This window comes from Salminus brasiliensis, chromosome 6 (genome assembly GCF_030463535.1).
Source record: "Salminus brasiliensis chromosome 6, fSalBra1.hap2, whole genome shotgun sequence".
In the NCBI taxonomy this organism is placed as follows: domain Eukaryota; kingdom Metazoa; phylum Chordata; class Actinopteri; order Characiformes; family Bryconidae; genus Salminus; species Salminus brasiliensis.
In genome coordinates, this window is record NC_132883.1 from 12,369,129 (window position 1) to 12,382,018 (window position 12,890).

General features: G+C 42.4%; 1 protein-coding gene across 4 annotated transcripts in view; it reads right to left on the minus strand.

Annotated features, from left to right (window-relative positions):
• Positions 1–1,539: 1,539 nt before the first annotated feature.
• bcar3 (BCAR3 adaptor protein, NSP family member) overlaps positions 1,540–12,890 on the minus strand; it is a 69,772-nt gene continuing 58,421 nt past the window's right edge. For all 4 annotated transcript variants that reach the window (XM_072681639.1, XM_072681641.1, XM_072681642.1 and 1 more), the window contains 8 exons: positions 10,710–11,149; positions 8,610–8,710; positions 7,306–8,072; positions 5,959–6,074; positions 4,514–4,685; positions 4,252–4,363; positions 3,436–3,642; positions 1,540–2,471 (listed from right to left, as the gene is read on the minus strand). In XM_072681639.1, the coding sequence (XP_072537740.1) occupies positions 2,296–2,471; positions 3,436–3,642; positions 4,252–4,363; positions 4,514–4,685; positions 5,959–6,074; positions 7,306–8,072; positions 8,610–8,710; positions 10,710–11,149 (2,091 nt within the window). In that variant the 3' untranslated portion in view covers positions 1,540–2,295. The remainder of the gene's footprint in view (positions 2,472–3,435; positions 3,643–4,251; positions 4,364–4,513; positions 4,686–5,958; positions 6,075–7,305; positions 8,073–8,609; positions 8,711–10,709; positions 11,150–12,890) is intronic.

Sequence of the window (12,890 nt, forward strand, 5' to 3'; positions counted from 1 at the left end):
GACACCTCCCAAAAGAGAGACTCCACTCAAATTCACTCAGTATATCCTTATGTTGAAGTGTGTTAAAAACATTTCATCTGAGAGGAATTCAGGATTTCCCCCAGCTGCTGTGAAACACTCACACATGTAACATCAGCTAAACTCACTGTCACAAATGATAAACACTGCAGTTTTAATTGCAATCATAATATCATGCATGCTGTGGTCAAATGTTTGTGGACTTCCCCTTTAATAAAAGTTCATTTAAGTTCCACCAATTGCCCACAGCTTTTCTAGTCCCTGTAGAGAAGTGCTGCAAATAGAATAGGACTCTCATTAATCTATTTGCACCCTGCCTAATGCCAGGTGAGGCACATTGAGCTGTGGGGCAGTGGAACTGTGTTCTTGGGAATAATAGGGCTTCATCCAATACTTTTGGGATGAGTTGAGAATGGGTTGGAGGGGTGATCATCCAAGATCCTAACCTCAGTAATACAAGCCTTCCAGGAACAGTAGCTTCAAGGCTCGACCAGCCATCCCTCAAAATCCATGGAAGACAAGCGTCCAGGCTTTTTTCTGTCCTGCACCAAATTGGTGGAACGAGCTTCCCCTGGGTGTCCGAACAGAAGAGTCACTCACTGTCTTCAAACACAGACTGAAGACCCAGCTCTTCAGAGAATACTTGGGTGAATAGCTGAGTGATCTCCATGTTGTGTTTAGTAGTGTCTAAACTTAGAGGCATCTTTGATTTTTTGCCTATTCAAACTAGCTGAGGTTTTTCTTGGGTAAACAGTAAAGCACTTTTGTAAGTCGCTCTGGATAAGAGCCTCTGCTAAATGCCTTAAATGTAAATGTAGAGACAGTTACTCCAACAAAAGCAGGATGAACTCTCTTTAATAGCCTTTATTTCAGAAAAACAACGGAGCAGCTGTCCCAATACTTTGTGTCCTTTAGTGTGCACGTCATTCACTACACTTCTGCACATTCTGAAGCATAAATAAAGATCATGATTTAACATATTGCAAATAGTAATAAACAGTGTGTAAAAGTCACGACACTAAGTGTTATTTTTAATATTATGTTACAATCAGAAACATAAAATGTGCAGAAAATACTGGAAATAGCCCTGATTCCAATATCACCTCTACAAAGCTCTTGATTTTTGTCTCACGGACGCTGGATAAAGTAGTATTTGAGCAGAATCAACCTTTGAAATGATGAACAGTTAGACAGCAGAAGCAATCCAGCTGATTCTGATTAAGTAGTATTGGGTGGGATGATTTGAAGTGTCACTGGGGGGCAGCAGTGCCACGAAAACATAGTGCTATAATTACAGACCTTCATTTACAGAAAATCTTCAATCTTATTTTTGGCCTTTTTCACCTTTCAAGCTTCCTACATGAACGTTCATGCAAAGTTAACAGGGTCTTTCCATCTCCTGTAAAGCTGCCATTGTGGTGATTCGAGGTGTTTGCGCCGACACCGGCAGCACATTTAATAAGGTCTGACCCGGCCGTTCTCTGAGAGTACATTCCCACATTAGCACAACAAAAACCTGCATTTGTTGAGTTAGACATTTTTATTTAGACATTTGTTTATACAGTTCTGGCACCGTCATTTCATAGAAAGATAATAAACTGTTGGACTATTTACAGGTCAGTGACACATAAGAATAAAATATATAACACAGACTAGCATTCACATACTTTCATCACAATCATCAGAACAAATATTTACACCATGTCCATGTATGCTTTTCAAGATACACAGCTGACCAATGTGAATCACTACACTTTATGATTCCAGACCTATCTAGACATCTGTTAATGTACAAACACTACATATATTCATGTCAGAACACTTCCAAAATGCCCTTCATGACCGTACTTTCATAGTCCTCCAAAGCCCCTTCATGTGCCTTCACCCTCTTTCCCCACGCAGCCCTTGGCCCTCAAACGATGAGCCAGGTGCTTTTTGCTTCCTCGCCCTTCGCTCTCTGCCTGTATCTTTGTTTCTTTAAATACTTCATCCACTCGTACGCGTGATCTTGCCTTTGAGATCCACACAGCAGTCACTTCTGGTCCTGCGCACTTATCAGAAGAGTGCTTATTCCGAATTGTGTGTATAGAAATGGATTAAGTCTTCAGACAGATAACTTTTGTTTCTGGAAAGTCTATGGTACCACAGCAGTCCTGAAAGGGCCTCATCCATCTTCCACACCACCATGTCCAGTCCAGCGGGTGGGGTTCAGGGGGTTTTAGAAAGCCTTTCCTTTGCTGGTACAGAGCTCTTTGAGCTGATTCAGGTCTGCTGTCCTCACAGCTCAGTGTGTTTGACAGACGGCTCTAGTTTTCTGGACAGTGCGGTCAGAATGAGTTTGAACTTGTCGTATCGTTCTGTCTGGTTCACAGCAGCCCCTCTACTGCCCCACAGCAGGCGGAGCTGGAAGTCTGTCTTCAGGATCTCCAGCATGTCCTCATTAGGGCGAAAGTCTACAGGGAAGAAAACGGAAAGGATATTAAGAGCTGTTTGATGGTGCAAGTGTTTACAAATCTGCAAGTTTCCTATAGTTGAGTGCTGAATGTGGTGGTGTGTCTTAGTTGGAATCACAGTGGTGGTGGTAGTAGTAGTGGTAAGCCAAGAAGGCTTGAACACAGAACCAGTGATGCAATGAAACAACTGTCAAAGTTCAACACCTTAAAGACCCAACTAATGCCACATGTCTACACTCACAGAAGTATGTTGTTGGCTATTGGTTTTACACACAAGGTACATTCTGACTTGGCCACGCCTACAACTCATTTTATTGGCCACTGACAGTTTGGGGCTTCGGAGTGCATTTCCGGGGCTTGGTGATGAATTTACGTGTCTAATGTTTGGCAGTGCAATCTTAATTAATAAAACACACCCCTTTCCTATTGGCTCCTGGCACCATCTATTTGCATACTGGGCGTGTCTCCCTCCCTGACCCACCATCAATGTGTAGCTGTTTCCCTCAAGGTACCTTCTTTTGGGGATGCAGTTATGTTTTATATGATTCTGAGCTGTTATGCCACACTTTCTCTTCTAGTGAGTCTGGCTTTATGTAGGCTGACTACTGCAGTGACCAATAATGCAGAATTATGCCATCAGCATTCATTAAGATAATATGCAAGTTAAAAGTAGTTCAGCAAGGTCTTTACATTTTTAAGGTGAACGCTACTACTTTGAGTTGGACTGGCCAAACTTAGTTGTGTTTCTGTCAAACAAGAGATTTGTGTAGTTCCAAAAAGACAATAGCTAAGCAGTAAGCAAGCAGTCATTTCTGGTGTTTCCATTACTGTAATTGGTCAGTTTAACAGTTGTGGAGATTATCGTTATCACAATATTGTTCCACATCCCTCAGCTCTACAATCAAGGTGAGCAGGTTTCTCCAAATGCCAGAGTGCCTCCCTAATCCTCAACTACTGGTCTTACCCTGCAGGACGCGCTGAGCGTTGTAGGAGTAGGTGTCAGCGTTTCTTGCAACAGCACGGGCCTCCTCTAGATGGCGCAGCATAATCTCACAGCCCTGGTCGTTGCTTTCCCACAGCTCCATGCCCTCAAAGGCAACTGCAGGTCTTTCCATCAGGGTGAGGAGAGGCATCAGCAGGGGCACAGTGGCGCTGCTCAGTGGAACCTCCGCTGCAGAGAGCAAGAGAAGCCTGTTCAGTTCCTGAAGCTCAGTAAGGATTGGCACAGTCATGTCGACTTGCAGACAATGGTTCTAAAAATGAAATGTTCTGCAGCAGAACTGTCTTAAAGGTGCTCAAGAATGCACTTATACAGTATTTTAAGTTGTTTGTTGATGTAGAAAATGTGTTTTGTAAAAAGTATGTGGCCAAAAAATGCTCAAATGCATTTTTACAAGCCTATTTACAACCCTGTTACAACCCTCAAAATGTAACACAGGCTTTTGGAATTTACAGCTCTGTTTTGGTGCTGCTGGATTGACTTTCGAATAAAGTCTTTGAGGTTCATTGTATGTCACCTCCACGTATCGAACTCAACTTTGCCAGCGAAAAATACAGCTTGCCATTCTAGGGCACCTTAAGAGTTGGTTGTTTTTGGACAAAGGTGTGCTGTTAAATGCAGTAGTGAGGATTCTGTGGAACAATGAGGAAAACAATTGTGGAAATTAGATTTTTCACTCAACTTTCACTTTAATGATCTAAACTGCAGTCCCATTCATTCATGTCTGTGGATATTTATAGATGTGACAGGCACATGATGTACTACAAAAGACACACTTACCACTCCCTTCATACAGCCCTTTATAGAACGGCTTGAGAGATTTCTCATAAATGATGGCGGTCTGTGTGTATTTCCTGCGTAACGTGGTCCATGTGTGATCCAGTCTTGTGATCTGTGAGCAGAAGGAAGATCAGAAAGACGTCAGCCTATTTCCAACAGTCTTATCACTAACCGAGCATCTGTGTCAATCTTTCTGTTTCTGTGTCCAATTTAGCTCAGCTTGTCTGTGGCATAGAGGAGGGGGTTGCTGAGTGTGTGCTACCTGAGGCATGTCCAGTGCTTTCATTATAGAGGAAAAGGCATAAAGGTCTCCCATGGAGTCTTTCAGTTCCAGGGCGACCAGTATGATCCGGTTTAGTGTGGCCGCTCGCTCGTCCAGACTGCCTGTACACCCCAGGATGTCCACGGCAACCCCAATCGCCATGGTATTATGCCTGTATTGAATAAAGATATGGAGAGAAAGATGTATGTGATGTATGTAGTGTTGACGAAATTTCACATGATATTAAAGCTGTACAAGTCTAGCAAGACTAACTAAACGAGTCAAAGGTGACCTGATTTTTAAACTCACTACTGCATGAAGTTGAAGATATATATTTTTTTAAATATTAAAACAATAAAAAAGAAAAAGGGCCTAAAGCAAAAGGTTGGGGTCCCTGCATGAAGGTAAGCTTCTTTACAGACAGTGTAATGTGTGCTTGCTTCCAAAATCCACTCCCTGTGTCACTGGCTACTATGCAAGCCCAAAGCATGACTGACCACCCCAGTGCGTAACATTTGGAGATGTTTTCTTTTCATGAAATTATGCACCTTTTTTTTCCAAAAAGTTCTACAGTAGAACAGTGCACCATCTGCTGAATCTTCCTGAAGGTCTTTTGTAGGGGGGGAGGGGATGATTTGCAGTTGCAGCAATCCTATTAACATCTCTCTCTCTCTTCCAGATCTAAATCTGACCTCCATTGTTCCTGTTAACTGCTATTTCTTAAGCATGAGAACTGAGGAAACAGTTCTCTTCAGCTCTTCTAGCCTATCAGCTCTTCTAGCCTAGTGTCTTCTAGGCATCTGATTTGCTTATTTGGACCATGCCATCAGCATTGGATGATTTGGGAGGAGACTGCAGAGAGAGGAGAGAACTCAGAGGAACTTTGGGCTGGAGTTTAAGTGGCTTTTGCTTGTGATAGGAAGACAGGAATGAGAGATAACGAAGTAAAAAAATGGAGGAGACGTGGTGGTGGAGGGTGAACAAGGTAGAGATGGTATTTATAAGACGTGAGATTGGGAGACGGGGCTTCAGGCATGTTCCTTCTCCAAAAAGTTTTCTTTTTTCAAAACATCACTTAGGAGTCAATGATTGTTGTTCTGAGATTGGCATCTCCTGGCCTTTCCTTACGAGAACTGTGAGCCACAGTCCTAACAAGCTAATTAAGGTCTAAGGCCTTGTTAAAAGAGATCTGAGATCTGTGAACTGTCACATGTGCTCCTTTCCTATTTTAACTCTATAACTGCAAACCTAAACATCTTTTATAGATCAGCTCACTTTCTACTCACTTAACCATTCACAGCAACAGATACTTAATAGTGCCCAAACTTTTGCATGCCACTGTGTGTGTGTGTGTGTGTGTGTGTGTGTATATATATAATGACCAAACACTGATTATTTGGTGTATCTGCGTCAGCTGTGGTGGAGACTGATGGCATACTGTTTACCTTTCCAGGAGATCCTGACGGAGTTGCCTTCCATGAGGAAGGGTCACCAGCTCCAGCCCGGAGGTCACACCCATCTGACCTTTCATCTCCTCGGAAACATTCAGTACCCTGGCAACCTGGAAAGTGCACACACAGCACTGTGAACCAATGTTCTTGCAAAAGACTACAAAGAGATGTTGTGGGTTAGATTCCATCTTATTTTCTCATTCATATATTTAGTGTGGAGGCGTGTATAAATAACCCGTCTGTGATCTAATTTACAAACGTCCAGACAAACAGCCTCAGACAGATCACCTTTATGTGAAAACTGGACACCAGTCATGAGTTACAAAGACACTTCTTTGTTGCGACACTGTTTGTGATCTCAAACAAATTGTAGTGATTGCTCCTCATTTAGCCCATGTTCTCTGACCTGGACCCTGCCACCATTCTAGACTCCACCAGACTGGCAGGAAGAACCAGTCCTTAACTTACTGCCTGAACAAGCCAGAGTCACATGGAAAATGCTAATTATGGACCTGTCACTACTGATTGTATTCAAGCTGTGGGTGTGGATGGGTGGTTTATTCTTTGCCATTTCATTAGAAGATGCTTGGAAAACCCTGGTTTGTGGGTTGCCCCAAGGTTTTCACGGTCAGAGAGCAGCGTTTTCTCAGTAACCCCGATTCCAACAGGTTCAACTCTCTGCATCTAAAGGTAGATTAAACACATCACTGTCTGAGGTCTGAATCTCTAGTTGTGCACTGGAGCTACAGTAATGTTTGGCACTGTATTACAGTATCTGTCTCCTACATTTGCATATGGTGCATGGCCAAAAACATGTTTTTCTGTCCAAATCAGTCATTTCCAATTCTCAACCACTAATTAGGACTCCCCCTGTTACATATACTACCAGCACTGGGAGGGTGAAGGATAGCATGTGCTTCTTCTGAGGCATGTGAAAACAGCCAGCCACTTTTACTGCATATGAACTGCTGCTAACACAACCTCATTGGACAGCTGAACGTGCCTGGAGTAGAACTGCCAACTCTGTTAGATCAGCTAACAGATGCACACATTGCCTAGCATTGTGCTGAGTGCTGAAGCTGAGGGACCAAGACAGAGTAAGGCCAAATAGGCTCCTTGGACTCCCAGCCATGGATGGATGTGGCATTGCTGGAGATTTGTAAGCATTTTCAAGGTTAAAATAAAAAAGGAACGAGTAAAAACTTATAAGCTTCCATCACTTGTTAGCTACATTAGCCATTAGCTTGTGACAATGCAAATGGGTAAAAAGCTGACTTCTAGGCTGACTGCTTACAGCTGAGGTAAGTGGAAGTCTATTTTAATGATGTCTTGTAAGCATACCTCACAGTCTGCTTGCAGGATGTGCTTAGCGATGGTCTTGGGGTCCTGACTGACCAGAAGTTCTTTGGCTTTCTTCAGAACAGACATCTCCAGTGGCTTATTCTCTGACGGCAGAAGCCTAAAGTCATTGTCACCTGGTCTGAATGCGGAAATCGTCTCAAACACAGGCCTCCGGAAACCTTTAGCCTGATCTTTTTCTACTGCTTCTCGGTCTACCCAACTTTGCTCTCTGTCCTCCCCCTCTTCTTCCTCCTCACTGCCGTTATCCAGGGCCTCGATAGCATGATGGTAGGAGCTGCGGTCCAGCTTGGCGCTTCCACCACTATTCCTTTGCTCCTCGTCCGTCTTCAGGCGTTCTACATAACCGTTAGCGTTCACCTGAAGGCTGTTGATCTTTTCCCATTCAGCAGGGCTGCAGGGGCTCAGTTCACAGTAGCTCAGCTCTGGACTGGCCGGGGTGGCTGACTGCTGTTGTTGCTGGGGAGAAGGCCTTTGCTTCTGGGGCTTCACTGGAGGTACTGGAGGAGCCAGGGGCTGCAGACGTGGAGAGCGAGGAATCCTCGCGGAGGGCACTTTGCTGGGCTTAGGGGGCGGCTTGGGGCACAGCTGGCTGTCAGAGCCCCGGATAGCCTCACCCGGCTGGGTCTCAAAGGCCATTCTGCGGGGAACCGTAGGGCTGAGGGCAGGTTCACTGCCAGTTCTGAACACTGGAGACTTGGAGCACGACCGTGTCTCCATATGGTGGGCCTGGGCCTGCGGTCTGGAGCCTGGAAGCCAAAGAAGACACATGAATAATTCATGATATCGTATTTAAATATTTATCATCATCACTGACAGCCCTTTATAGACACTCTGATTTGAGTGTGTGTGTGTGTGTGGGGGGGTAGGTATGCATTCAAGCTCATGTGCTGAGAAGAGTTTGAATTGAAAGGCAAAAATTACAGCTTCAAGCTTTGACTCAAAATGCAAAACTCCAAATGACTTCCCACTCTCCAGCCCTGTCAAATGGAAAGACGTGAACATTGCTCCTGTTTTTCTTCCATTCTAATTCCCCCCCTGCAGAAGCTTCCTCCTCCAAACAATTACATAGCATTCAAATTCCATGTCTCACTTCACACATCAGATTCTCGACAACTGAAAGTGAACTTTGTGTTGACTTTGAGGAAAAATACTTTTGCCGAGCTACAGAGTGAACATGCGAGAAGGAAAATAGCTGGTTTTCAAGGCTGTCAGTGCAGCAGAGCATCAGAGAGGGAGCGTGACAGCGCATCAGTGAGGATGAAAGTGGACGTTAGCATGCTCACCCAGCGGAAGGAAGCTTTCGGACTGATGGGTCTTCAGCGTGCCTCTCCGCTCCTGAACGTGGTTCAGACACGCCGGCTGGCTCCCGCACTTGTCTTTGGTGCTGTGAAGGACAAACCTGGATCAGTTAGTCTCAAGGTCTCTCTGAAAACAGAAAGCTTCTGAACAGTCTCGGAGAGGCTAGCATTTCTACACTGTGCATGTGTGTGGGTCTTCTGTTCAGTAGAAGCTTGTAATTTCGTTGGGATATTTTTTGTCATGGTTTGTTTTGGCATTTTTTTGCATCATGTTGGTTTTTCTTTCTTCAGCTTTACTCACTGACACACACAGGCACGCACGGGTTATCCCCTCCTTAGCCACAGAAAGATTTCTTTTCTTTAGGGGTAGACATGTACTTATCTCGGCTGGCTTAACATTAAAACAACACATTCTGAGATCACACAGGACTTCAGTTCTTTTAGTTCCTGTGTGATCTTTTTCACATCACACTTACAGTACACTTGCCAAGCGCCTAGTTCTCTGCATACTTGCCACACCGGCTCTGGGTATGGCAAGTGGTAAGGCTGTAAATCCCTGATTCAGTGTTTCCATTTGATTATGATTCTTTAGGAACTGATTTAGTGAAATAAAGTTTCCCCACAATTTGAATCTAATCATTAATTACTAATTATTTGTAATAAATGGAAATTCTTTGTAAAGGTACATTACATATGCAAACGTGACTGGAGTTACTTTTTATACAGGTAACGAATGTGACGCAACAAGATTTTTCTATGGGGGTTTTGTTTTTACCATAGGGTTTATAAAAACAGCAGAATGCACAAAATAAAGCAGGTTATTAACTGAATATTGAACTGGTGCATTTTATAGAGATATACTATATGGACAAGTTTTCTTCCAAAATCAAGGGTATTAAAAAGGGTTTATCCTGCTTTTGTTGGAGTAACTGTCTCTACTGTCCAGAGAAGACTTTCTACTAGATTTTGGAGCAATGCTGTGAGGATTTGGTTGAATCAAAAGCATTAGGTCAGAATGTTGGATGATCATCACCTCACCTTAACCCGCAACTCACTAACTCCTTCCAAAGGAATTGGATGGAGCACCACCATTCCAGAGAACACAGTTCCACTGCCCCACAGTTCAATTCCTCTCCAGCCTACATCTGGCATTAGGCATGGTGCCAACACCATTGTTCAAGTCATCTGCTCCAGAGAGTCTAATTCTATTTACAGTTCTTCTGTACTGGGACTAGACAAGCTGTGTTTGGATGCAACTTAAAATAGCTGAATGCATTCATTAGAAAGGGAGTCCAAGAATATTTTAAGATGTAGTGTAGTACCACTTTTCCTTTTTTTTTGATACTGATTGAAATCTGTAGTATTGTCTAATACAGAGTGTAAAAACCTTGAGCATTGCCTGATGATTATTGGCCCGATGCAGCTGAGCTGTTTGAATGGCAAATTTAATTGGAGCGAGCATCTTAAAGCAGGCCGTCATGCAAACTACTCAAACACTCTACTATCCCACAGGAAGAAATACACAGTAAACAGCAGGACATTACAGTGTGTGTGTGTATGTGTGTATGTGCTGTTAAAAATTCATTACAGGATTGGATCAGATTTATTCTTTTTCATCTCCCATATCTGATTCTGCATTTTCAGCTAACAGTGGTCGGATACTGATTTATTGAATTTCATTATGATGTGTTTTGTCACGGTTGTGTAAAAGCAATAAGCCACACAAGGCTATGCATTAGTATGATGTTACTATGATTAAGGGGCCTTGGATACATTGTCAGGCTGACTTATTGCTTTCATAAAGGGGTACTATTAGAAGATATAAGATAATATCAATGTATAATAAATAATTTATTTTATTATTAAAAATAGCTGTGATAAACAATTCTTGTGTCTAGCAATGCAGTTTGTTAACCATTGGCTACTGTTGTCAACCAGCATACAAAACGCCTCCATTACATTTAATGCCTCACGATGCATAAAAACCATACATCAACCGTCATTATGCATCGATGCATTTTCACACCCATAATAACTGGTGGGACCGGGAAGCAGGTGAAAGTACGATTTGAACTCATTCCTTACCTAAGCAGGTTCCCACGGCCGAGGGTGTGATCGGGGACATGTCCGTTCATGATGTTCAAGCTCAGTCGCTTGGAGCTCTGGTTCTTCCTCTCTCTGTGGCCGGCCTCCACACGTATAGAGCCCACTCCATACTTTTCCTCCAGGCACCTGAGCGGCAGGGCCCTGTTGATGGGCTGGAAGATGATGGCCCCCACTACCTCAGAGACAGGCTGACGATTGCCAACGTAGTATCTGACCAGAGCGGGAACACTGTCAAAACCCTCCTTCTCGAACAGGTACTGCACGCGCGAGTAGGCCTCATTCATGGCCACCACCTGCTTGTTGATTTTGAAGTGCTGGGGGCTGTTTTTCCACTGGCAGGTCAGAACGTAGTTCCCCGGGCTGGACAGAGAGTCTCGGATCAGGAAGTCACCATCGCGCTGGACCAAGTTCTCAGCCACCTGATGAACAATCGCACATAGAGAGGGGTGTTGGACTAACTTGAAGCCAGTGGTTTCCGAAGTAATTTCATATTTGGATGGGAAATACTAAATTAAGTTACTAGTTACGAGTATTAACCTTTGTAATTAACATAAACTGAAACATACAAAGATAACAAACAAATACATACATAAAAAAAAATAGATTTTTTATGTTTTGTTTTGTAAAAGTATACAACAAATTTGTTATATATTGTATATGTATTTTAATATATATTAATGAATATATTTTTATAAAAAATATTTTAATGTATTTTATAACAATGATATCAAAAGGGGTGTCTTCACTTTTTTTATTTACACAGTTTGCAAAAGGCCAGAACTTGATAATCTTAAGATTTGGGCTTAGCCAATTAGATCTTTAGAAAGTAAAAGAACTTTAAGATTGAATCTAAACCAGTAATATACAAGTAATCCACAAATTATACAAATGCAAATTCTAGACTCTTGAGCAATAACCCCCCAACCCAAATATAACACACCCTGTTTAGCCAATCAAGAACTTCTGAAGGCAGTAAGTAGTTAAATCTGATGGGGTGAATTAGGTTTGTGATATAGCTACTATATAGACTCTTCAGAAGCAAGGTTGGAGACCACTGCTCTAAAGAAGGTATTGTTTTCCTGGGAAGTCCAGTTAAAAGAGCATGACTATAATCAATTCTACTTAAAAATCCACACACCCAAGGTTTCTGCATCACTCTGAGATCTCTGAGGCCAATCTTTAGCAGATTTTCTCAGATATGCTATATATTGGAATTTAAAACTACACAGATTTTATACCTTAGGTTTGGCATACAAAGAAAAGATGTGCAAGATATCCTAAAAAATATGTGAATTATGTATCCTTTATTGATACAGTATTTGACCAAATTGCACAAAGACTGTAATAGGAACTTCTAATGCTATACATGATAGATTTTTTAAGCTTGTTTTTCACGTGAGCGTTGAACATACAGTCACTGTCACACAAAAACCCTGATATCTCTATAACGGCAACTTTACAGATGAAGGGACACAATGAAAGGGACAAAAAACTAAAAAAAAGTTAAAAGCAACAAAAATGGAGATACAAGGATTCTGCATGACAACGACAACATGCTTTGTTTAACGGGTACAAAAGCAGGGACACCACCAGTGACCAAAAAGCAAACATTTAGTGCTGCTGGGTTTAATTGGTTTTCGACAAAGGAAGCGATTAAGCTGTCACTGAAGGATTTAACATACTTGACCTTTGGTCTTTTACGTGACACAGGGACACACTGGCTCTCTGTTTTGGCTTTTTTAAAGTAATCTCTATTTCTATGTACTTTTGATTACTGAAACTCTTTATATGTTTATTCAGGATAAAAAAAGAAAAGGCTCTACTGAGCTGCCCTGGGTATCAATAGCAGCAGGACCTGTAGTTTTCAAGTGTGGTCAAGATCTCTACGCTGTTCACACTGAGGTTGTTCAAAGCAGCTGTTCTCAGACATAATTTACGTACTGATTTATGCTGCACTGATTTATCTACGCTATGCTGTTCAACTAGTTCACTTTTGTAATGCAGGTTTCTACTTGCCCAGTGGCACGCAATTTTAATGTTAGGCTGGAAAAAAGACTCATTTCCTTGTCAGCAGCAGGGACTCGCGCAGCATTCCCAGAAAGTTCCAGCCTCCTTTTTTGAGATCAATCAAAAATCATTATGCCTGCCATTTATAGAAAG